At 41.5% G+C, this 25318-nt stretch overlaps 1 protein-coding gene across 1 annotated transcript in view; it reads right to left on the bottom strand.

The window, feature by feature from the left end:
* Positions 1-4040: 4040 nt before the first annotated feature.
* The window catches only part of LOC104528875 (disco-interacting protein 2 homolog B), a 37744-nt gene continuing 16466 nt past the window's right edge, over positions 4041-25318 (bottom strand). The window contains exons 9-37 of the mRNA XM_010173021.1: positions 25084-25194; positions 23470-23593; positions 22828-22937; positions 22062-22164; positions 21237-21301; positions 20879-20972; positions 20207-20326; positions 19282-19396; positions 18526-18665; positions 18170-18306; positions 17676-17756; positions 17068-17195; positions 16193-16307; positions 15012-15213; positions 14492-14601; positions 14271-14351; positions 13579-13702; positions 12393-12514; positions 11666-11777; positions 11091-11200; positions 10321-10451; positions 9562-9730; positions 8358-8528; positions 7765-7826; positions 7549-7606; positions 6852-6926; positions 6076-6253; positions 5145-5268; positions 4041-4662 (exon numbers count right to left, since the gene is read on the bottom strand). Coding sequence (XP_010171323.1) covers positions 4410-4662; positions 5145-5268; positions 6076-6253; positions 6852-6926; positions 7549-7606; positions 7765-7826; positions 8358-8528; positions 9562-9730; positions 10321-10451; positions 11091-11200; positions 11666-11777; positions 12393-12514; positions 13579-13702; positions 14271-14351; positions 14492-14601; positions 15012-15213; positions 16193-16307; positions 17068-17195; positions 17676-17756; positions 18170-18306; positions 18526-18665; positions 19282-19396; positions 20207-20326; positions 20879-20972; positions 21237-21301; positions 22062-22164; positions 22828-22937; positions 23470-23593; positions 25084-25194 — 3525 coding nt within the window. The 3' untranslated portion in view covers positions 4041-4409. The remainder of the gene's footprint in view (positions 4663-5144; positions 5269-6075; positions 6254-6851; positions 6927-7548; positions 7607-7764; positions 7827-8357; positions 8529-9561; positions 9731-10320; positions 10452-11090; positions 11201-11665; positions 11778-12392; positions 12515-13578; positions 13703-14270; positions 14352-14491; positions 14602-15011; positions 15214-16192; positions 16308-17067; positions 17196-17675; positions 17757-18169; positions 18307-18525; positions 18666-19281; positions 19397-20206; positions 20327-20878; positions 20973-21236; positions 21302-22061; positions 22165-22827; positions 22938-23469; positions 23594-25083; positions 25195-25318) is intronic.

The raw sequence follows: 25318 nt of genomic DNA, 5'->3' as shown, positions 1-25318 counted from the left end.
CTCAGTGGTACTAAACTGTAGCCCAGCTGTAAACCTAAAATGTATCTTAAGATTTAGGAATATTTTAAGTAAATCTCCATTAAAAACCCCATGGTTAGTTTTGGACAGCAGAGACAATCCAGTTAAATCTCAAATGCCACGACAGTTTCTATTTCACCAGCTCACACAAAGCCTGGGGCAGCTGCTTTAGCCCTCGAGAGGACAAAACCCCTCACATCGTGTTGGGAACTGCAAAGGTTTGAGAGTCTATAAAATCCCTCACTGCATTCCACTTCAAAAGGAAACACAGCAGTCCTGAATCCTAACCAAAAACTGAATGGAGAATATTTAATACTACAGTAAAATCTTAAATATGAGGAGGTTGTGCTTAAAACTGCACCTAGTTCACCCTCGGCGAGTGAGCTCAGTTGTAACTCTGATTTCAAAAGCGAAATGGCCGATGCCCCGGCAGCGCAGGGAGCTCAGCCCTTCGCAGCTCCAGGTCTCACACGTTTCTATAGACAAAGAGACATATTTACAAAAACACTCACAAATTCTCCCTTTCACCAGGAAAAACGCTAAACCCGTGTTTGCTTCCTTAAAACAAACCCTTGGGAGAAAGAGCAGATGAGAACTAAGCGAGCAATCAGGCATCAATATTTATTAACACAAGACAAAGGAAACACAATCAATGCGTTAATGGAACACTGTCCAGCCAGATGTTAAATTTAAAAATGTATATCTAATCTAATTTTAAATAAATAAAAACTTTATACATAATTACATAATGCTGTAGGTCTGAATTTGACAGTGGTAAATAGGTTGACAGAAATGAAAGAAAAATTGCATTTAGGGCTAAAATTTATCTCGTTTTTACAACCTTATTTTTAGGACAGTTAGTATGACACATCTTAATTACATTTATTTAAATCAGAAATGCAGTGCAAATTTTAACAAAACAGGACTTGAAATTACCTGTGCCCACATCTTTTGCTTCGGGAATATTCATAAACAGTAAGAGATACAAAATATTTTAGTTCAAAGTGTTAAGAATTCCTAGTTTTTAAGTTTCACTGCAGCTGTTAGCTTGGAATCTGATGGACAACAGTAGGAAGTAATTTGGCTTCTGCAACTGGAGAAGCTGCAAAGTCAAACTGGTGTGGAGAGAGTCAGCTTCTTGGGACTCATCACTTGGTTCAGGAGTTAAGGAAAAGGATCCAGCTCTGATTCTGAACACGCAGCAGCAGTGGCCCTGCCAATTTTCTGGAGTTAAGTATCTCGGTTCGTTCTCGTTATGGAATGATAACCAAACGGTCCCATCTTTTGACAGCCCTCCCACGACAACCAAATAATCATCTCTCAGTTTGGAAGAACAAACTGACCCCAACCTCAAAGAGGCTAGCAATGAAAAATACTTAGCACGTAGTGCCATACAGTTAGTTACCTCACAGGGATGTTGTAAGGATTAGATCATATCCTCATCTACAGATGAAGAAACTGAAGGAGTGAAACGACCTGTGGAAGGTCTTGTGGCAATTCACTAGCAGAGCTGGAGTTAAGAAATTGAAGTGTTTCCAGATTCCCAGCTCCATACTTCCTCCTCTCCAGGACATTGTTTTTCACTGTGCCAAACATGGACAAAAGCATTCAATAAAGTCAGAACTGGCCAGCTGCTCTATGTCACTTCCTGGCGATGGAGAATGGAATGTTATCTCATCCTATGGGCAGGACTGTAAACTTACAGTTCTCCAACACAGAGAAATGTAACATGCCAGAAGAACGATTCAGAGTACACAGTAAACTTGCAAGATAAAAACCCCAAACTGTAAGAAGTTATCAAGTAAAAGCTAGCCAAATAAAAACCAAGAGGAAAAGAAAAATAATCAAAAATAATCCAGTATGTCATTCAAAAAATGCCATTTCAGAAAATCAATCTGCCCCAATCTGGGAATCTTTGATCAAATCAATATGTGCATTTTTTTTTTTTTATTTCTGAAAAACCACGAGTAAAAAGAAAAGATAATCCTAGAATTGTACTTAAAATCCACTTCAATGGGCAAACAGAATATTTGTGGAAACTATTTACCTAAAGCTTTCACTGGGATAAGAAAAAGGTCAAGACCATCAGATTTTTTTCTGCAATGTGAAGCTGTACTGCAAGTCACTTCTCTGCACAAGAAAACATAAAAAAATAGTGATGCCTAAACGTGTGATAACGAGACTTTGCTGGCTGAAAAGGGAGAACCATTTTTGTCCCCTTTACGCCCTTAGCGAGCGGCGGTACCAGCTGCGCCGGTCACAGTTCTACCCATCACCTCCCTCACTTCGTGGCCAATTGGATAAAACTAAATATATGAAAAACCTGATGCACAGGTATTTTAGGATGCACCTTCAGAAACCAGACAGCATCTGGTTTCTACTGCCAACAGAACCACCTTTCACACCCAGGCAGCAGCACAAAGCCGTGACCATCGCGTCTGCGGCGCTGTCGTACCACCGCGGCACCGGCGGAAAAATAAACTGTTCAAAAATACCCACCTGTAAACTGAAGTGTTTGCAAATCTAGAACTTGCCATAAAAACTTCCAGTTTCTAAATCTATCCCCCCACCAATTATTTTTTTTTTCAAAAATAACATTAAGGAATGTCTTATTTAAATTTTAATATTCTTTTCTTCAGTGAAGAACTAACAGAACTCATCAGTTTTTTTTTCCCCAAGGACAAAACTTGGGAGTTTGCTTACAGATCCACTGGGTTCTGCTCTGGTAACTGCCACAGGATCTTCAGAGTTCATATTAGAAACCTTTTAAAAATGGCCTATAAACTTTGAATGAGGTAATCTGGAACATTTTAATAAGTTTATTTACACTGTATACCACGTTTGACTCAAAAAAACCTGTTGCAGTATCTGGTATCAGCTCTCATTGCTTCCAAAAAATCGTATTTTCATAACACCCACAGGAATTTAATTGTTCTAAAAAGATTCTTAAGTATTAGATGAAAGAAAGGTAATTTTGAGTCAAAGCTTAAACACCGTCTCTCCCTCAGGCCGGTGTTCAACTGCTTCCTACCAGCGAGAGCTTACACCCGCTGCTCTAAGGCTTCTGTGTCTTTACATTTACTAATGTGAAAACTGACAGAGTATTCTGAAAGCTGGGATATTCATTTTCACAAAGTTATTTAACGATGTGTTTATACCAGAATTGCTCTGTCTCATTTTTGTGCCTCCTCCTGGAAAAGAAAAACTGCATTGAATTTACAGGCCAGAATTATCTGATTCTTTCTAATGAATGCTTTGAAGGAAAACTGGGTTGTTGCCTCCCAGTTTTTTCCATTATTTACAAGATTTCTTGCTCTACCAAGATGGAACTGAACAGAATAATGACAGAATTGCACAAACAGTGAATTTAACTCTGATAATAATCTAAAGATTATCTTTTTTTTCCCCTTTAAACACGAGGTGCCACAGAGGGAGGAGGCAGAGGCTGCCACTCAGGTGCATCACTTCAGTTGAGCATTTTGGACTTGCACAGCAATTGCTACCAAATTCCACGTTCCTGTTTAAATTCAGCCTCTTTTAGAAAGTCGTGCCTTACAATCATTGGTTTCCACATGCTGTGACACACTTCTGGCCAGCAATAAAAGACCTGATACTGAAATAAGAAAACTTGTGAAAGGTGTGTGTATCTCACATGAGTTGTCTGACCCAATGTAAGTATGCTAAGGACCACACAAAAGTGAGTTGTCCTTAAAAATTTCTACCTTCAGCTGTCATCATTATCCAAGTTAATTTTATATCTAAGCGAATTATGTATAATAATATTTACATATTTAAAATATAGGCAAAATTTCTTTTTAAATTCAAGAGATATCTATATGAATAAGTAACTCTTAGATTCCGTAAGTTATTGATTTGGTCATGGCACAATTTTAAATAAGCTGTGTGAACCCATGGAATGAACAGCTACAGTACAGATGCAAAGTACATTATATAGTAGGGAACTGCAGAACTCTGATGACCCTTTTCTTAATAGTTTATTATCTTAACTAAATAAACCCTCCCCTTATAGAATCCTAAACCAGTATTAGATAAAAATACAAATATGTACAACAGATGAAAAAAAAAAAAGTAACACTACTGTAAAGGCCTTAGGAATTTTGTAGCTCACACACTTGTCAACTTTGCATTTTCTATAAAGCTAATATTTCAGTAAACTGTTGTCAATGTTTTCCATTGTCTACCACATTTCCTTTTGTCCGTTGGTAGTTTAATGTGATCTTAAATACCACAGGATGAGATGAAGGGAAATATGGCAGCAATCTCAAACTTTATATCAAGTATTAGTAATATTCACCAGCTTCATTTCTCTAGCCACGCTCTGTCGTTTAGTGGTCCCGCCAAGTTTCTGAACATCACTTCCCCCATGCATGTTACATGTTATAGGCTACATATATGGGGTCTAACTGATCAGCTAGAAAACTGTCACGGAGATGCATTCGTTGTTTCTCTCCTCTGGAATTGATAGGAATAACTCCAGGATCCACTACCACCACCACTCCCACAATTAGGTAATGTTCTTCCAGGACCACATTTGTAACTAGAGGAACTAAATCCAGAGCTTCCTGTTCACAGCCACACAGCTCCACAACAACCACCAGCAAGTTGGTCCATGTGAATACAGCACTACAAGTTAAAAAAAAAGAAACAGAAAACCCAGTTATTTTCAAAAACACAAAGAGCCAAAGTTTACAAGTCTTTACCCTCAGATGGAGTTTACCACCTGCTTTGGGCTGCACTTCCAAGTGACCTAACTCCAAGACCTAGTTCCGATGTGTCAAACATGCCTCAGTACTACCCAGTGTGACATAGGAACTAAATGCTGCTTTCACAGACTCCAATATAAACGGTTCTTTACACCACAGAGCAGGAAATAATCATTTCTATTTTGAATTCAGGCTCGTGAGAAAACATTGAGTCAGTCAGCCCAGTATTATTCTGATCTACAGATGGGAAATGAGGTGCATGACTTGCTGATGGTAACACAAAAAAGTATCTGAATTTGCCTTATGTTATTTTTTTTTTTTCTATTAAATCCTGCATCTTTGCATGAACATTGCTACATTTCAGCTAGGTGAGGATTCATTCATTTTTCACAGCTGTTTTACCATTCAGCAATGCTTCTGTGCGTTCGAGATACAGAAGTCTCAATATCAATTGGATGGTAACGCAGTCCCCTCAGTTCCAAAGTCTCATCCAGTGCTCCAACAACATACAGTGCATCGTGGCGCTCTAGGGAGGAGAGATGGGAAATGAAGTGTATGCATACTATGAAAACACAAAATGGCAGACAATAAATGGAATTTAGATAAAAGAAAGTGTCTCTTGTATCCAGACACATGGATCAGGGCTTAGTTATCATAGAATGGTTTGGGTTGGAAGGGACCTCAAAGCTCATCCAGTCCCAACCCCCCTGCCAGCAGCAGGGACACCTTCCACTAGACCAGGTTGCTCAAAGCCTCATCCAACCTGGCCTTCAACACTTCCAGGGAGGAGCAGCCACAACTTCTCTGGCCAACCTGTTCCAGTGTCTGACCACCCTCACAGTGAAGAACTTCTTCCTAATATCTCATCTAAACCTCCCCTCTTTCAGCTTAAACCCATTTCCCCTTGTTTTGTCATTAGTTGTCCTTAGGAAAAGTCCCTCCCCAGCCTTCCTGGAGCCCCTTCAGGTACTGGGAGGCCACTATAAGATCTCCCCGGAGCCTTCTCTTCTCCAGGCTGAACAGCCCCAACTCTCTCAGCCTGTCCTCACAGCAGAGCTGCTCCAGCCCTCGCATCATCCTGGTGGCCTCCTCTGGACTTGTTCCAGCTGCTCCAGGTCTCTCTTGTGATGGGGGCTCCAGAACTGGATGCAGTATTCCAGGTGGGGCCTTACAAGAGCGGAGCAGAGGGGCAGAATCACCTCCCTCGACCTGCTGTCCACACTTCTCTTGATGCAGCCCAGGATACAGTTATTTGCCTTCTGGGCTGCAAAGTTGCTGCACAGTATGAAATAAAACTCTTCATTTAAAAGGTAAAGACTGATTTCTGCCGTACCTCCGCTGGCAGCCGTGAGTTCTGTCCGACGAACAAAACCAAGGTATCCAGTCCGAGCCCAAAGCGTCTGAGCAGCGTCACCAAAGCTCAGACGAGTGTTGAAATGATCAGCTTGAAGGGTTTCATTGTCATAGATAGTGTAGTAGCCACTGGCTGTGTGTGGACTATTGACCCAAATCTGTACAGAGAGTGGAAAAACCAGTCAGATCCACACACTACAAAACCAGAGCATCTCTTGAATATTGAAACGAAGCAGATAATAAACTGTAACAAGAAGGTTCTCTTTTTATCTAAGCTTTTCTAGATCCAAAAATGCTTTGTGTTTAAGCTCAAACCTCCAAATATCCTGTAGAATCTTAAAAATGCACCTTGCAGATCTGTTCTCCTAATAACTGTAAGCTGAGGATTAACTGAGTAAATAAATTGCGGATTTTTATAACATGTGAAGTCCAAAAATTGATAATTATCTACCAACACAGTTCAAATATACTTGTGTGTAATCAAGATAATGAAAGCAAAATTGTAAATTAGATCATTTGGATGCCAGTTATGCAAGATTTAGAGTGGAATATGCCTTCCTTACTTTTTCTTTCAACTTGACAGTAAGCTAACATACCCAAATTCTGAACACTCCAGCAATAATTCAGTTTAAAAAGGCCTGTGAGCATTACCACTCACAAACTGTCACCCAGCAACTTACATAATCAAACAGAGCGAATATAGCTCAGGGAGCAGACAACAGGAGAAGTTACCCAAATAGCAAAATCTGTGCTTACCTCCCCGAGATGAGAATCTCCAAGAGGCCCTTTTGTCTCAGGATTAACAATGACTACTTTGACTCCAGGTAAAATCTAAAGATCACAAGAAGGAATACGTCATCTGTAGATGAATTATCTTCAGGCACAACTAAAACACAAAGGCTGTACGTTTACCTCTGGAAAGGCACAATTTCACCCATCAGAATTACAAACAGGTATAAAACATGCCAGGACACGTACACTGAAGTACGCTAACGGTGTGAATGAATGGATTTCATGACTGAAGCCACCTTGGTACAGCATTCTAGGCTTGTAAATGTTGCTAGATCTTGATTTTGCAAAATTCAACGTTAAAAAACTACTGGGAAACATCTTTCTGCTAATCCATTTAAAGAAGGGAACAAGAGCTCCAGCAGATGTCAAATGCATGCTGATTTCAGGGATATGACAGCAGACACTTTTGATATTGTTCATTTACTGTAAACAGAATCAATCCTTCTGATTGTTTCACCAAAGCACGCTCCTAAATCAACACATACTTTATTCTAAGTCCAACTTAATCTCTAGAGGAGCAGTGTAACCAGCTATCACCAGTTCTCATGTCATGCCACAAGACTACCTTTGCTAGCTACACATCTACATCGTAAGGGGCATAAAAAGACACGTGGTCATCAGATGATGTGTGTCAGGCCTCTAGGTAACAACAGAAAGTTACCTTCCCAGATTCTGAAAGTAGCAGGCTTTGTGGAGCTCCCCTTTCCACCAGACGTACTCTGAAGGTAAAGAAAACATTGTCAGGGGGAAAAAAGAAAGAAAAAAAAGAAGAAAAAAAAAAAAAAGGAGTTGAAATCTACTGAGAGGTGAGATAGCTCCATACCAATTCAACATTTTATATAGAGTTATTAAATAAGTTTAAGTAAATTTACAGTACCTGTCATGTCTCAAGGATTTCAGATCTACATACACCGTGGTGGGATCAGGTCCAGATGTTCCCTGAAGAGTTAACATTTTAAAAAAATAATTAATGTATTTACAGAAGTCCAGGTAACTTCTGCCTGAGCTCATAAACGTTTCCAGGGGTTTCTTACTGGCAGTAAAATTCACATTCACATTTCCCCACCTTTGCAGCTGCACTAAGGGAAACACTTCACTAAACGGGCTAGTTTTTCTCTACACCAACTCCAGTGTGGGATGCATCTTTGGGGAGGAGGGAGCTGGTATGGAGACAGCCCAGGCACTCTCAGCTATCAGCCCTGGAGCAACTAGTCATTGTTTACAGGGAAATAAACAGTTCTCTAATGTCACGTTTCAGTTGTTTTGAGCATCTGTGCTATAATCTGGCAGCTGAAAACAAGAGAAGCTGCTTAAATCTTGTACCAGCTGTTCTCTACAAAGCAGATGTTGGGCTACCCTACCAATGCAGAAGAGGACACAGATTACAGAGTTTGTGGGTGTAAAAAATAGAACAGAACCTGGAAATCTGCTGCCAGTGGCAACACAGGCAGTAGAAAGCACTTGTGTTACCTGTAAACAGATAGCAACGTTGACTCTTGACCCGAAGGTGGTGCTTACAGCACGAGAGGACAGGCCAATGTCTTTGAAGAGTTTGGAGAAGGAGTGAGTGAGAGAAACTCGTGGCCGTTCCTCTGCAACTACCACACAAGTCCGGACACAGGACAGATTAATTCCTCGTGCCTGGGGAAAAAACACACATGAGTGCAAAGGACTAGATGTGTTAATTACCAATGCCACACTGCACCAAGATCTGTCACCTCACAAGAAGTGACATTTGCTTTTTATCCCTAGAAATTACTCGGGAAATGTAGGACAAACCCTGTGCTTGTGTTAAAGTTATTTTCTCTTTTCAGCTTCTATTTGTAACTATAAAATGTGTCTGACCAGAGCCTAGAAATACTGCTGGAACAAAATATGTATTAACAGTGCTTCTTCCTCAGCTACAGAACGCAGCATGATGTGCTTCTGCAGTGCTTTTCAGCTACAATTCCAGCTGTTATTTATATAGATGGAAACCAAACCAAGTGAGAGTAAAGTCATGTACTGGGATTAGACTGTCTTCAACAAAACTGGGACCAGAAACCATTATTATGTCTAGATATGATCATGAATGGACTGAACAGCACTGATGTGTGCATTATGCTGTTTTAACTGGTGGCACACCCCAAAGCAGACACCTTCAGAACTCTGTGCCACCAGGAGAACAAGACTGATCCTTAATCTCAGAGGTGGAGTATGCTATATCAGTAAATTCCATGCAAAAATCCACCTCAAGCGTTTTCTGTAGCTATTTTTTTTCCCCTTTCCTCTCATCTCATCTCCAAGGAGAAAACACCTCTATTTAGCAAACTGCCTAACATGTGTGCTTTACATCATGTGCTGGTCTGAGCCTTCACTGCAGACTGTTATATAAGCAATTCTTCTGCATAGCATTCTGCTGCTGGCATCCTCTCTTTAGGGTTTGCCCAGCAGTCTCTGACACTCACTGCCAACGTGCTACCTCCACTGCAACACATACACCCCCCCCAATTCCCATCCTTCTAATTTCCTGGGGCTGCAAACATTTTTTTCATTGCCTTTGCTTTCTGAGCAAGCTGTGGACTGGAGACTCATGCAACAGGAAAACTGCTGTATTTAACAATCATATCATTTTGCTTTACTACCACAAGTTGCCTTCATTTATGTAACATAACATTCAGGAAACATTTCTTACCTTTAACATTTCAACTTGGTTTCCAAGTCCCTTTGTGCACAGTTCCATGACTGAATAGGAACAGAAAGTGTCCCTTATTTTATACTGGCTGACAGTAGATAACCAGAGAAAAAGATTGGATTCCAGCTCCATAGGAGGAATTAAAATTGACTGGTGTCCAGAATACACACTGTGAAGAACATTAAGGAAGAAAACATTTTTCTGTAGCATGTAGTTATCTTTAAATTAATATTTCCTGTATTTTCAGGTTACATTCTTGCTAGACCAAAAGCAGGTTGTGGGTTGCTGCATCTGAGGCAAACTGATAATAGTTCCAATGCCCACCTGTAGCAACATCATTTTAAAAATACAACTTACTGTACAGGAATATCAATTTATACACACACAAATGTGTGCATACACTGTCAGAGTGAAGGAAGAGAACTGGCTCAACCACACAGTTTACAGAACGAAAACTCCCTTACTGCAACATATAATCAAGGAAGAAAGGCAAGAGAAACATTCTGGAGCCAGTAATATTTGGCAGCACAAATAGGCATAATCAAGATAGGATAACATCTTGCTAATCTGCAGGAAAAGGGAACATACTATTGTCAGTTCAAAGACAATTTCTCCCCTTACTGTAAGTTAGTCATTTTGGTAATGTCAACATAATCTGTCTGTAATTACACCAGATAAAGATATGCACGGCCATTTCCCACTTATAACCAGCCAATAGAGTTAATATTTTCCTTTTCCCCCCCCTCTCAAAAGTCCTACCTGCAAAGGCACCAGAGCACAAAACCCAGTCCACAATAGGGGTCAAGACAAATTGCGATCTGCCGAGAGGAGTAGAGCTCACACTGCAGCTTGATTGCCCTGCAAAGGCCACTCACCGCCGCATGGGACATCTGCAACAACAGAGAAACTGCTGAAATTCAAGGACATCAAAACAGGACTTCATCAAGACAGGTAGGTAAGAATAAAGATAGGTTTGCCTTGGTAACACTTCTCCATAAACTATGTTTCTTCTTCCTCTATCCTCCATAGCAGAGGCAGAGCATTGCAGAACCCGCTGAGCCATAGTAAACCAGAAGTAGTGATACCAACAGCTATTGCTTAAACTCTTGAGGCATCTCAGGCTCCAAACACAGCTGATCCTTAAGAACAGTGTCAGGCTTTCATTTTTTAGTTTCTTATCCTCTGTCCACTGCGTTCCTATTCTGCTCTTGGTGGGGGAAGACCAGAAGCTCCCAGCTCAGCTACTCGCATGATCACTGCTCTCCTAACAGGCAGCTCTCCAGTGGGAGGCAGCAGCAGAATTCCTGATGCCCACCGTAAAGACCCATCTTCCTACAGTGCAGAATTAATTCTTCAGCACAAAGTCACTCTGCATTTTCTGCTTTGAATCCACAGCTTTACTGGAAGAAAAGTCTTTATTTAAGCTACAAGAGCCAGCACTGATGGAGGTTGAGGGGAAGGGTGGTTCAGAATATCAGCCAAACCGAGACACCAAAACCCCTCCATCTTCTAGAACCATTTTACTGTACCTTTACTCCTGTAAGCATGCCTGTTGTGGAAACACTAAAATCTAGATATGCTAACATTTCAGGTGTAGGTGGCTTATAGATCTGAGACAGCCGCTTCCTGGGCAAGTCATCTGTACAAGAAAGGAACAAACATGGTAATTTTTGATTACTGAATTGGTATTTGAAAGGAGAACACAACTTTCAAAAACCACGAGATGGATGATAAAGCTTCTATTAATTCTTGTTCCAAAAGAGACAGACCAGTATATGACAAGACTCTTGCCAAAGTTCCCATGTAGAAAATTACTTATTCTTGGGAAAAGGGAGAAGACAGCAACTCGCTCTTGTCTTAACAAAATTAACAGTTGTCTGCAACGTGGCTTTTCAGTAAAATTATTTTCCATGCATAGCTCAACAAATGCAAAAATGTCAGTAAGCAAGGTCAGACCTAGCTTATCTCTTGGATTGTTTTTCTAAATATTCAAACAAATTCTTAAGCTATTCCGTTTGCATCTGAAATGGGGGACAGTCCCTTTGGAAGTCAATGGTAACGCCTACACAGAACTTCAAAAAGTCTTTTAGGCCATGGACCGCACCTGTGTCAATGATGGTTGGCCAGGTTTTCACATCTACAGCAGCAGCTGCCTCTCTGGATTTCAGTAGTCTCATTAAGGTCTGAGTTGTGAGAATACAGGCAGCTTTGCTGACCTGAAAAGATAAACACTTACTAAAAAATACAGACAAAAGCACGGTGCAGTGGCACTGTCATTACAAGATTTGATGTTCAGAGAGTGTATTTTACCATCTGTAGCCAGCTTCCCCTAACAAACCTGCATTAATTTCTTTGGCTTTTGCAACACTACTCTCTACTCTTACTTCACTAAAACCCCAAACACAGACTAAAATGCAAATAACCACATCAGGAGCTTCAGAGCAGGTGAGAACTTCACACAGTCTACATCAAGCTTTCTCCCCACAGTTATAATGGGGAGGCATCTTTTCCTGGTTCCTGGACTTGGAAAATAACTAATAGCAAGATCTGCACTTGCCCAGCAGTAAGGAGTGCCAGTGTGAAATTTTAAGGGCTAATATCACGTTAGTACCTCTGAGAAAGCACCTGTTTCATAGCAATTCATCTTGCCACATAAGAAGAGATGGTTCTCTCTTGTATTTTATGAATGAAAACATTGTCCTTCAGTTATAAGACGTGCTTCAGTCACTGCTGTCACATAAACAGCACGGGGTTTGTGTTAACCACTTGAGGCTGAGTGGCAGAAGCAAGAAAGCTCCAGCCATGCTCTCTGCTCCAATCCCCTTACTCACTTCCACGATCATTCGCACAGTGGGCAGAGTAGCAGTGAGGCTCTGAGCATGAGGTGGTCTCACGGTCACAGGGATGCAGCCAGCGTACAAACAGCCATAGAACGCGGTGATTAGCTCAATGCCTGCAAGGACACGAGAGGCTGTAGTGTGGGACAGTGGTGGGTGGACATCCTGGTGACACCAGCCTTTCCTCCCCACTCCCCCTGAGTACTTTTTCGCCAAGCATTGGTTACAATTTCCATTAAAAGAAGGAACACACACTACTCACTTCCACAGCACAGATGTGCAACATCAACAGTTCAAACACCAAGGGCAGCACAACAAGGAAGCTAAGAAAGCTTGGAAAAGGGGACTGGGAAAGTAGAGAAGACTGACCACACAGAAAACCATATCCATCTTAGAGGAAAAGAATGTTCCAAGTGTCTCAAAAATCAATCAGGACAAAACAGAATTGTCTGGCAGGGCAAGAAGCACACACACCAGAGAACACCTCTCATCAGCAGCGAGCATCTTACTCCCACCAAGTGATTAAGCTGTGTGCTACCGGCCACAGCAGGCAGACCACGCTTCCCACTGCTCCCAGCCTGCTGCTGCTATAGAAAAGGCACCCAACACTCTCAGATGAAGTGTCCATTTCCTGCACAGCTGATGGTGACGGTACCAGTCTCTACCAGAAGCCACCCTGTCATTTCCCATAGCAAACTACATGTTTTCCCTGGATGAAAAGCTGCCAACTGGCAATGTGACTTCAGACAAACAAGATCTGAATAGATCAGGAGGTGAGGAGTCTCTGGTATGGTGACTAAAGCAATTCTCCAGGACATGCAGTGAGGTCACAAGTTTCTAATAACTTTGCAGTGAACATATCACACCAGAGGACCTTTGATAACTGCAGGAGTAGTTGAAGTTTTTATTCTAAACATCATGACACAGCAAGATCTAGCCAGGAGTGAGAAGGTACAAATTGGCTTTTCCAGGACTCTAGAGAATCAAAGTTCGAGTCCTGATAGTGCAAGACATTAGGACAGTCTTCTCTGGAGTCAAAACTAGATCAGTGAGTTATGCAGTCTCTAAGGTATTGCTGTTTCAATGAACTCTCCTATATTTCCAGATCCCAATGAGATTTGAAAGAAAGACCATGCTACATTTCCACAGTGAGATGCAGTCATTATTAAAACTCGCTTACCAGGAGGATAAAGAAGCACCACATTGTCTCCTGCATTGAGATGTCCTTTGTCACACAGAACTGACGCAATTCTCTCAGCTTTTTTGTGCAACTGAAGGCAGGTGGCTGTGCACACAGTAGTTCCCTTGAAAGGAGACAAAAATGCTCTAAACAAGGCCTGGCACAACACATGTGTCAGTAAAATGGCTGCTGCAAAAAAAACCCCAACCCAACCCAAACCAAAACCAAACTTGCTTGCTAGCATCAGTCTAGAGCTACGAGTTATCTATACCTATAGGCTGCTGGCATTCAGTGAGCCATTTATCCACTACAATATCAAAAAGATAGAGATGGAGTTAGATCTGCTCTAGAAAATTCTACCTTCCAGGGAGTCAGTTTCAGGTCTTCTTGCACCAAAACATTGCCAGAATATACCCAACAGGGATACACCATTAAAAGATACAGGAACCAGTGGGACCTATAAACATGCTCAGTTTTAAAATGAAGCACTGAACCATGACAGTCATTTAGATTAAGCGACCTACAGGTTCAAAGGTTCAAATTTTAAGTTACAAATCTATGGGCAAAATCCGACAGAGCGATTAAACAGCGGACACTGCAGTGGGCAAAAGATTTTAAACCATCTCAAACTTGTGCTGAATTAACATGCTGCAGACCTTAAAAGAAACCCAACAATTCAGCACTGACTGTACCTTGGCATTTAATAAAAGGAAGAGTGGGTGGTCAGGAGTTGCTTGAGCTCTCCACTGTAAGACCTCTGTCAGGAACTGGTGCTGAAACAAAGAGGCAGTAATTAAATACTAGAGCTTCTGCTCCAGAGACAGGACTTCAGTCCACTTCACATTGCTGCTTTGCATTCAGCTGTAGGATAAATTCTTTTCCTGTTCTCTAGGTGTAACAAATACTGATTTACCTTTTTAACTAAATCATTGTCTTCTATTTGACCAAGATCTCTTCCAGAGGCTTGAGCAATACGCTTCCCAGCAACCAGGTTCCCCACCATCACAGAGGCAGGGCCAACGCCTGTTGATAAAGAACAGCTCCTTAAAATCTGGACTTTTAATGCAAATTGGAAAGAGCTGGCCTAGAACTGCAATCTGCAGGACAGCAAAGGCACAGAGATTCTCTGTAGGATCCCACTGCCCCTGGGCCTGGGTGCAAGAGAGGTAATGAAAACTCTGTCAGAGTTCAGAAGACATTGGTAGTCTCCTATTCATCAGGAGAGAGAATCCCAATGAATTCAAAGGTAGAAATCAAAGTTCCTGACTGACACATGCAAAGAGAGGCCTCAAACATGCCCCAGCTACAGGCTACAAGACAAACTGTGGCCCCAGCAAAGTAGGACACTCAGTGTCAGAGGCATCACACAGCTGCCTAGGTCAGAGGTTGTGAACTTTAGTTTACTAACATTAAACAAAAGGGACTGGTGTTACCTGGTTGTTTCTGCCTGGGTTTTGGCAAGTTCGTCACACACGTGTGCGGGCACATGAGGATGTTACACGGGTGCAAAGAGCCTTCCAGAAAGTGCTGTTTAGTTTGAGAGATATGGATTCCTCCCAGTGGAGTTTTTGGCAATGTATTGGCTGGCACGAGAGCAAGGCAATATACACCCACTTGGTGAATGCTGTCAATCGCCTAGGGAAAGGAAAGATGGTTCACTTGAATTCTTGGTACTACTGGAGACAGTCTGCTGTTAGTGGCCACACTGATATATTGCAAGATAAATTCCTGCATTTATAAGGTACTGGGGAGCAAGTCAGTCAATATAATTTCACTTCACCTCTGTAACATCAGCGAGCCTTATACTAAGAGTTAAGTGCTTGTTACCACCCCTGCTTTTATAGTTCGTTTCATATACGAGAAATCCATTTTTAAATTTTTCATGACCAAAATCCCAAAATATACAGTTGCTTGATGAATCATATGATTTTGATCTCGGGATTTTATCCATCTGCCTCCTCTGAACCATCACACTCTGTTCCTTTTCGTCCGCCTCAGCATTCAGGCATCTAATACATTATTCAGACCACCAGGTACTTCCCTGGTTTTTCTCCCCAGTTTGCACATTCACAACCTGAAACATCATTCCCAAGAATGACACAGATGCAATGCAGGCAGCTTTCTATGTATTTCCTACTCATTCTACTTTCTTAGCACTACACTCATTCAGCTGTTTTAACCTTTCTCTGCTTACTGTTTCCCTGCTGAAAAATCCATCTCCAAAGATAAGGGTGGCTTTAAAGCACAACTTGGAGCACCAGCATGATCCAAGACTAACAGCAGAACCCCTAAGCTTGAGCAGTACATCTGCTTTGCTGTGCTGAGAGGCAACTGTGTTTCTCTACACAATCATCTTGCTAGCACAATGCTGACCGCTTCGGCAGAGCCTACGCTGTTCTGTGTTGCAGACGCTCTCCCAGGACCTTCAGGACATTAACAGAACAGCTTGTACACAGCAGATGTACCCAGCTTGCGACCCTGTAAAAATACCTTGTGCCAAGAGGGATCGTGAGCCTGTGCTCTTTCCATCTGGGGCATGCTGGTGGCCTCTGATCTGCCCACACGCTGAAAAACTGCACAAATTCACCTCACCCACCTATGTAAATGGATTTACCTGCAGCACTCGACTCATCCACTGAAAACTGTCCTCTTCAGATGCATCTGGCCTCTGCTCTGCAACCACCACAATCCTCTCATCATAGAAGACAGATACTGAGAAGACAGCAATCCTAAGGAAAAGGGGAGAGCCATATTGGCACAAATTCCTTGGGAATAGGAAGCCAAGGAAACAGACTAAAGACACAACTCATTAAAGAAAAAACAAAACCATGAAGCAAAGATAGAGAAAAAAAACACTAAACAATTAAAAGTGAGTAACAAGGGAAAGACTTTGTGAAGTAAGGGATTAATTCTACCTGCTGATGACATTTCTGCAGAGCACAGTCCCCTGTCCTCTCAACCTGCTATCACATTCCTGTGGCAAATCACCAGTGCAATAAAAGCTTTAAGAGTATCTGTGTGATGCAGGGGGCTTAAAATCTCTTAACTCTTAAGAAACACGAGGTCTGACCCTGCCTGAGGATCAGAGAATTACATCCACAACTGCTAAATGAAATTAAGTATCTTTGGACATTAATGAAACCCTTCCTTGCTGCAGAGCATCAGCCAGCAGCTAACTACTACAGAGTCTTAAAAGTAAATTCTACAGAGACGGATAATTCAATCCTCCATGTGTCTGACTTATCTTGTTACTTGATTCCTTCCCCTGAAGTACACAGACTTGATGAAAAGCCAGACAGGATAGTGGGGAAAATCTCCTGTGTTGGGCAGGATCAGGCCAGTTACTGTCTCAACTAAGAACATATTTACTTTAACTGAGCTTCCCAAATGAACCAGTTACTGAGGAGAAACCAAAGATCACCCTAAATATTGTGTTTTGTTATGTCACATGCAGAGTTTTTGGGGAGAGGCAAGGGTTTTTTTGCTAACCTTCCTCTGTAAACTGTTTTTATTGACTCTACTGCCAATCCAGTTGCTACGATGTCATCAGCATTATGTCTCCGTCCGCTAACCGTCAGCAATCCATCCATTTTTCCAACCACAAACACCAAACTGCCCTGAAAGATAAGAAGGTACCTGTGAGTAACTTACACAAAGCGGATATTCGAATGTCTTTGATGACTTGCATATTTCATAACTATGGTTAGATCGATGGAATTTGTATAAAACACATTTTCTTTCTCTTTAAATTGCAGGATTTATGACTAAACCAAGAGATGCATTCTAGTCACTGAGGGAGACAAGACACTCCAGCACGCAGAGCAGAACTGCCACACAAAAAGCTTCTTACACTTGGTTTTAGGAGAATGAGCAATCTCAAAATGCACCAAGGAACACAGTCAAGCACTGTAATGACAACATGCTGGAAGAGTAAGGGTTCTTAATGGCTCAGGCAAACCTGTTAACTCTCAACTGTCCCATCCACAGCAAACTGGCTATACACACACTTCTGCACCCAAATGCTTTTCTTTTAAACATTCAAGGCTGTTGGCATGAACAATATACAGCAATGCAAGCTCAAAAATGATACTACGTACAGGTCCAACAAACCCCAGCAAGCCAGAACGGACAAATGGCACATCACCCACTGGAGAGCCAGCTGAGTTCACAGGGATAACCTGCAACAGAAGGGAGGACATTGGAGGCAACGTGGATTTGCCTGAGGATAGAAAAGCATTCCCCACAGCAAGAATTTGCACTGTATGTGAGTGAAGTGATGATGAGAAGGGGAGGGACTCCTTGCTACAGTCATCTGGCCCTGTGGGAGACCTTTATGAAAGAGGAACACTGAATATATCTAACTGTAAGGAGTTTTTCAGTGTATCTTTTTTAAAAAAACATTAACACCTCTGGCCCTGTGGGAGACCTTTATGAAAGAGGTCTGAATATATCTGACTGTAAGGAATTTTTCAGGGTATCTTTTTTAAAAAAACATTAACACTTAAGTTACAAAACCAAGAGATTATACAAGGCAAGTAGATGAATTTTACTGTACATGCATTTTACAGTAGATGCATTTTACTGTACATACCTCAAATGTATTCTTTGTCACCCCTGCCAGCCCATAATACATCATTCCTCCTGCTCTGGAGCTAACACAGATTTCACCAATCTCATCTGTTTTACAGAGCTGAGGTGGTCCATCAGGTTTCACTATACACATCATTCCTAGGACAAATGATGCATTGTTAAAATAGTCCCCAAAATGTGCCTTGTGTCAGAAATGGCACATTTAATCATGACAGATATGACAACAGAGTACGGGGACTGCGTAACCTCCCCCAGTGCTGAGGCTGAGTATAGAAGAGAACATTGACCAGTTCTTTTTCTAAAACACTCCAGATTGTTTGCAAAAAGGTCTCACAGGAGACTCCTGCACATCTTTACCTCCTGGCATCACATGGCCAACGTCCTGGACAGTGAGAGCAGAGTTTTTATCTTCAGTGTTGACACGAATCACACCGAAACTCAGCCCGTTCATGGACAGGATGGCTCTTCCAGGCAAAGGTGCCCCAGGGACCCCAGGCCTTTGAAGGACACAAAATCAATACACTCAATCAGGCTCACAGGCTATTATTAGACTCGGATTAAGACAGTGCAGCAAGAGAAGTATGCATATTTCAGTGTCTCTTCTTTGCAGAACAAAATTAAAGCTGTGAGATGGCAGCAGAGAATGACTCCCAGAAGACTCATCAATAATTGGGCAAGAGCAACTCTTCTTCCAGCTCTTTTAGCTTATCCCATGTTAAACATCAGCTCCCAGGCCAGATGATCACAGGGCTATTTAATACAGAAGGCAGTAATGGACAGAAACAGACTATGAAAATGACTATCCAAAGTGGTATCAAATTTAATCTCAGATTCAAGAATGCCACACTAGCTGTGTAAATCAAGAGTAGGAAAAAGCAGTGCACAGTTCTTACAGGCACTGTTGAGCTGTCACACATCTTGGAGGAAAAAAAAGCCCTCGTATCTTAGGAGAAATGTTTAACAACTTAGCTACTTGAATACCTGAGCACACACAGTAAATGTCAGTGGAGCTCATTACATGCTTAAGTCAACTATGACAAACTGTTGTGTGAACAAACCTCAGCCTGGATCACTTAATCTAGCAGACAGACTGCAATGCTGCACGCCCATTACCTCCGTATTGCAATAGTCATCGCTTCTGGAGATGTGGCACACGGACAAATTGCCTCTGGTTTAAGCCCATGGCTCTGAAACAAGCTGAGGAAGGCATCACATGAGGAAACAGACCCTGAGAAGAAAGAAAATATGCCATTATGAATTTGATTTTTAAAATTATCTGTAAAATAACCTAGAAATAAGTGCAGTGTGTTTGCAGAGAATATATACTGTATCACTTCTAAAAACTCCAGGTAGCATCTTGCAAGTTACCAGCCACAAAGGAGCTGAATTGCCTACTGCATGTGACTTGGGAACAGGTGTATTCTCTTCAACAACTCTGCTTTTCTCCCCCAGTTTGCTTCAGAGTTATTACACAATATTATATATCCTGTTATATACAACAACAGGCTTAAAATACTTTCCAAATCTCCAATAATTAGTGCACACATGTGGTGTCTGTTTCCATGCAGCAGGCATAATCCAAACAGGTCTAACGGTATTCCAAGTATCCCTCCCAGCTGGTGCCATTTAGACAAACATTCTTTAAGCCTTTTCACTACCAGCATTCCTTGCAGGTTTTTCTGGACATTTTTTCCCCCCCTTCAAAGTTCTTCTTAAAAGCCTTTACCTTATCCCCTGTGAGCAATTTAAAACCAATCTCACTGTATCTACCAGAATTCTGTTTTACACACAAGAGCTCCTCATTAAACTCTCCTGTTTCTTACTTTGTAGTCTTTCACAACTCATACTCAAAGGATGAAAGCACAGAAAAGTCTTTGACCTGGTGCTCGAGTACCACAATCCACAGCTCTGTGTTACTAGACGGCTGCCCTAAGTGAAATCTTCTCAGAAGTATCTACCAAAGGGATTAAGCTTGAGCCAGTGAGACAATTAGCTGAGAAACCCCCTCTCCCATGAACAGGAGGATGTTCATACTCACAAGGATTTGCACCATCAGTGACAATCAGCATGCGCAGAGAACTCAAGCTGACGTCTCTTTGGTCTCGATGGGCCATCATGGCCCAGTGCAAGTCTCGACACTTGACTAAAGCAACTTTTGCTGCAAACCAACACACAAAAAAAATCCATAAAAGGACAAGTAAAAGCTTTCCATGAGTCATCTTCATATGAATACACACTCCAACACTCCCAAGAAAATTCTCACTAAAGCAAGGAAGCCTTAATTAATTGAGCCTGCAGTAACAGCAAACCCCAACATGCAATAGCATCTGCTGTGGCATACAGGCCATTTGCTCACCACCTGAGCCAGGGTCTGTTACTGTGGCATCCCCTCCTCCAAAATGCAGAAATCATTATCACCATCTGAATGTCCTCAATGAGGACTGGGGAATCAATAGATCTTGCTGTGCTCAACTATTTTCTTGGTTTCATAAAAAGCACTGGCTTTAAGTACATAGGTCATGAGGTCCCCATCAAGTTCAGACATTCACATGGCATTAGGACTTTGTGCATATTTAGAAATGAATTAAGAGTTTTGGCCCTTGTGATTTGTCATGGAAAAGCAAGAAGACAGGCTCTAAAGCATTTGAGATTTTAATGCCCCTCACTCATTTATCCTGATGGGCTGAAGTTGTAGAACATACACAGTTACCTTTGTGGGCATGAACTCTCTGCACCCATGAGAGTGGACAGGTTTTCATCACAGAATAGGGCACACTGATGGTATGAAGTTTGTTCATTACATTCTGAAAAGCAGAAAAAGATTTTTAGAAAAGGGCTCACAAAACCTATTATGAAGCAGAAATAGGAGTCACCCTCACTGCCCATCAAGCCCTATCCCACAGAGAATTTTACTGAGGATGCCTCTACACTTCCCTCCAGAGAACTGCAGATCCAGCAGGGAGAGAAATGGTTGACTTAATAGGTAATGGTCCTCAACCATCTCCTCAAATGTTGCAATTATAAAGAGTTATGAAATGCTTCAGAAAGTCTTTACAGGTTCAACTCACCGTTAGAATGCCATGCCACAACCCTGCATCCTTCTTAAAATCCAAAACATTCACTATCGTTTCACCTGGGAAAAGAGAAGTTGTAGTTTTGAAGTGAAATGTGCCAGGACAGCTGTGATCATTATTTATGCCAGAATCTGCATACGTTTGAATCTGTCATTGGAATCTGTCAGATCTGCTCCAAGAGGTACACGTGTAGCAAGCAAAGTCAGAGCCTTGTTCGTCTGATGATACATTTTACTAGTCAGAGCTCCTTGTTATGCAAAATAACAAGACTGAACATCAATTTAAGAGAAGGAACACATCCCAGAAAGTTACAAGAAAATTACATTCCAGCCTGTAATGTAACTCAGTACAACAGAAAGGGTCTTAACCTCATTATGCATGAGCAGTAGCAGGGCAAGAGAGTAGAGAACATCATTCAAGCACTGACTCCCAGAAGCAATGGAAATTAAAGCAATGGCTTCCAAAAGACAAACTCTGCATTTTAAATTACTATGACATACAGCTCTAAAAATAAAGTTTCAGTCATAGATATATAAATTAGCTCGATTTACAAGGCAGACCAGATTAAAACCATGTCCTATAGCAGAACTCTCTGTACTCCCACTAGCAATTTCCAATCCCCATTTCTGGACCAGTCAAACAGCCTCATGTGACTGGTACAGAACCAGTTTATGCAAGAGGTGCTTTGATACTTACACACACTATCAAGAACAGAAGTATGGAAAGATATTTTAATGAGGGATCAGTACAGTGAGAGGGAGACTCAAGCTTGTCGGAGAACGCTCCACGTTTGATTCACATTTCTGTGACATCACCTACCTTCAGAATAATTGCAGGCCTGAGACAAGGCTTGACAGTGAGACAGCATGGCGATCCGAGACACTGTAACACCCATGACACTGCCCTCTTTGCTCGTCTTGTACTACAGAAGAGAAAAAAAGTTGTGTTCCTCAAAAGCTGCCGAGACATACTCAATAAAGTACGTGCTTGTAGAAAGGTATCAGCAAGGCTCACTGATGAGAAGATGGTTATTCAAGTGGCAAACATGTTCAGAGAACTCCAGAGAGACGTGAGATAAAGATGACAATTGAATGTGTTTGCATTTATTTTACTGTTACTACTTCTCACAACATCTCCTCCTCCTCCTCCCATAAGTAAACTGAAAAGCCAATTTGTAATTTTAGAATAGCCAAAGTACTGTTACTACTTAAACCACTGCAATTCCTAGAAGTTGCCTTAGTGAGGTGTACAAACCAAAAGAAGAGGTTTCTAGGAAGAAACCTTCTAGGAAGAAGAGCAAACTCAAAATGCTGCTGTCTTAAGTAGTTTCAGAAATCTGTGTTATCAAGTGCTCTCAGAGAGCTCAGTTATCTCCATTACCAGCATGCTGGAACAGTGTTCTCCAATTCATTTTGAGCAGGGCTCAAGGCCACAAAGGTATTCAAAACTAAAATAAGTAAGAATCGTTTCAGTGGCTAGAAACTGGGAAGTTTAAGGTAGTGAGGCAAAAGTATTATCTCTCTGGTGATTAGAACATTAAATTCAGCTCCTGGAAACTCCTTTCTATTCCCCATTCACTACTTACCTCAATGTATGCTGGCTCAGTTCCTGCAGCGGAGATGTTGGGCTGCCAGTCCTTTGGAGATTTGGAGAGATATTTTGAATCTGTCACAACCCATTTGAGTCTGGGCCAACCTAGAGCCAAAATTAAAGTGGAATATTAATATCAGTTTGTTTATTGAGAGATTTATATTCTGTAAGAATACACTAAAACCTCATCATTTGTCCAAGTTCAGTTACACAAGCAAAATACCAACTCAAGCCAAGCTACTAGCCAGAAGGTTCATCTTGTTTCTCATCAGGGAGTTCAGTGGGCAACAAGGCACTTCCTCTACTCAGGAAAGATCCCTGCAGAATTTCTAAATATAGCTTGTTGTATCAACTAATAAAACTGCTTTTTGAACTGGCCAAATGCTGCTGAAGGGATTTGAGGACAACCCTGGCTTGTAGGGTGGATTCATCGTGATTTCCAGAACAACAAAGCAATTCTGTCAGACACATGGATGAATCTAGACCATACGCATAAAACCTACAACAGTTCAGTGATGCTATCAGAAAAGTTGCTCCCTTTGCTGCCCCCAAATGCATTCAGACTTCTGACAACTCCTTTCAGACAGTTCAGCTATAGTAAAAGTACAATCAAAAGCAAGTATGTAACCAATCTAACCTTTAAACTGCACGATTTCTCCATTTTGGGTTTTTGGAAGCCCTTTCAGACAAACTTCAGTGGTGAGGGCCAAAGCAATACCACAGCTTCCCAGGAGAAAACCAATCTGCTGACCACCAGCATCCTGAGGAAGAGGAGGAAAAAAAGTCATTTCTGTTTAAAAATGACATAAGTCAACTTTCCCCTTACCAAAATCCAAGGTCTGGTAATGCTCTGGTAACTGGATAGTAACATTATGGATCACATGGGGAGGAAAAAGAAGAAACAACCCATGTCCACAAACACCCTTTCCTTTGGTTTGTGTTTCTCCTCCCACATCCAATGTCTGGCAATGGTTTGAAATGAAACTCAAATGACAACCACTGTCTGGAAGGGATGAACACAAGAGCTTCTAAGCTTACACAATAACACATTTTGGAAGATGATATATATCCAGCACAAAGGCCTGCTGAGTGAAAATGGGAGACATACCTACAAGCCAGTAAAAGCCCACAGGAAAATAGTAAGCCCTTAGAAAAATGCAGAAGGGCTACTTAATCCTTTGCAGACCAAGTCTGCTCTTTTCAATTAATTTTGTTTTAAAAATGAAATGATTATGTAACTGGGGACAGATTGCAGAGAAATTTGGTGATTGGCAAAGGGAACTCTTTATACATAAAACAAATATTACATTGGCAAGACTAAAATGCATTGGACGTGAAATCCACAGAAAACAAGTGCTCATGCCCAGCATCTAGGCATCCAGCATCCACCATTTATTTTCATTAATGGAAGCCCAGATGCTTCAAAGAGGAAAATCACGAGGCAAGAAGAGCAAAAAGTACAATTACACCGAAATAACAAGGCCTCTCTTTCCCCAGGAACTAATTTCTATTGCACAATGAGAAACACACTGAAATGAGGCACCTCACTATGAAATCTGACTGGGTAAATACTGGGAGAAGTTTTAATTTTGTATTTAGTTGCTAGAACAGTTGTTGTGTTGCAGCCAAATGAAAGCAAAGCTCTGTGACTCCCATAGCATTGCCAGACCAGCTTACCATTTCATTACCACCTCTCTTGCCATGTTTGCCATTATCCTGTTTCTTTTCATTCCTCTTATGAAATCCTATAGTTTTAGATAGTTCTTGACATGGCAATAACAAGGCAATATTGCAAAAATTCTGGTAAGGGTAAAGAAAACTCTTCATTGAGCACACAATTTACAAATAGTGCCTTGAAGTCTTCAGAAATACTTAGCACCTTCAGTCTCCAGCAAAGTCAAAACACTGGCAGGTGCTAAGCATGGTTGGAAATGAGACCCTCCCTTCACATCAATCAGAGGGTAGATTCACATTATTATGGGTACCACAGAAATTATTTGTGGTAACAGAACAAAGACTACAGCATTTAGGTGAATCGACCATTTCCAGCTGCTCAGCACAGCTCTCTGGTCAATAAGTTTTTCCATTTTTAAGCAGCCATTCCAGGTTCACAAAGGTCTCGCGTACTGCGTTGATATGGAGCTGCTCAGGCAGCAGCTGGATGCTGTGAAACACTTTCAGAGGTTGATGGTCTGACTTGGTTTTCATCCCACATCAGCCTATCACTGCTCTTAAATTCCAACAACGTTACCTTTCTGGTAAGAGGTACCTCTATAGGCACGGGTATGACTTCTGCTAGGAGACAGCCGTAAAATGCCACCATAAACATGACTGGGTCATTGTTGGGATAAACAAGGGCTACCTACAATTCAGAAAAATGTTTTGTTAGTTGAAATACAGGGAAAAAATTGCAAAGTTCAGATCTAGAACAACTAAAAGTCAGAAAACTTTCTGTTATTTCATGTTCTACCACAGCATTTTTCACA

Source organism: Antrostomus carolinensis, unplaced genomic scaffold (assembly GCF_000700745.2).
Source record: "Antrostomus carolinensis isolate BGI_N321 unplaced genomic scaffold, ASM70074v2 scaffold4798, whole genome shotgun sequence".
Lineage (NCBI taxonomy): Eukaryota > Metazoa > Chordata > Aves > Caprimulgiformes > Caprimulgidae > Antrostomus > Antrostomus carolinensis.
The sequence above is the reverse complement of the archived record's forward strand: the minus strand, read 5'-3'. Positions and strand labels throughout refer to the sequence as shown.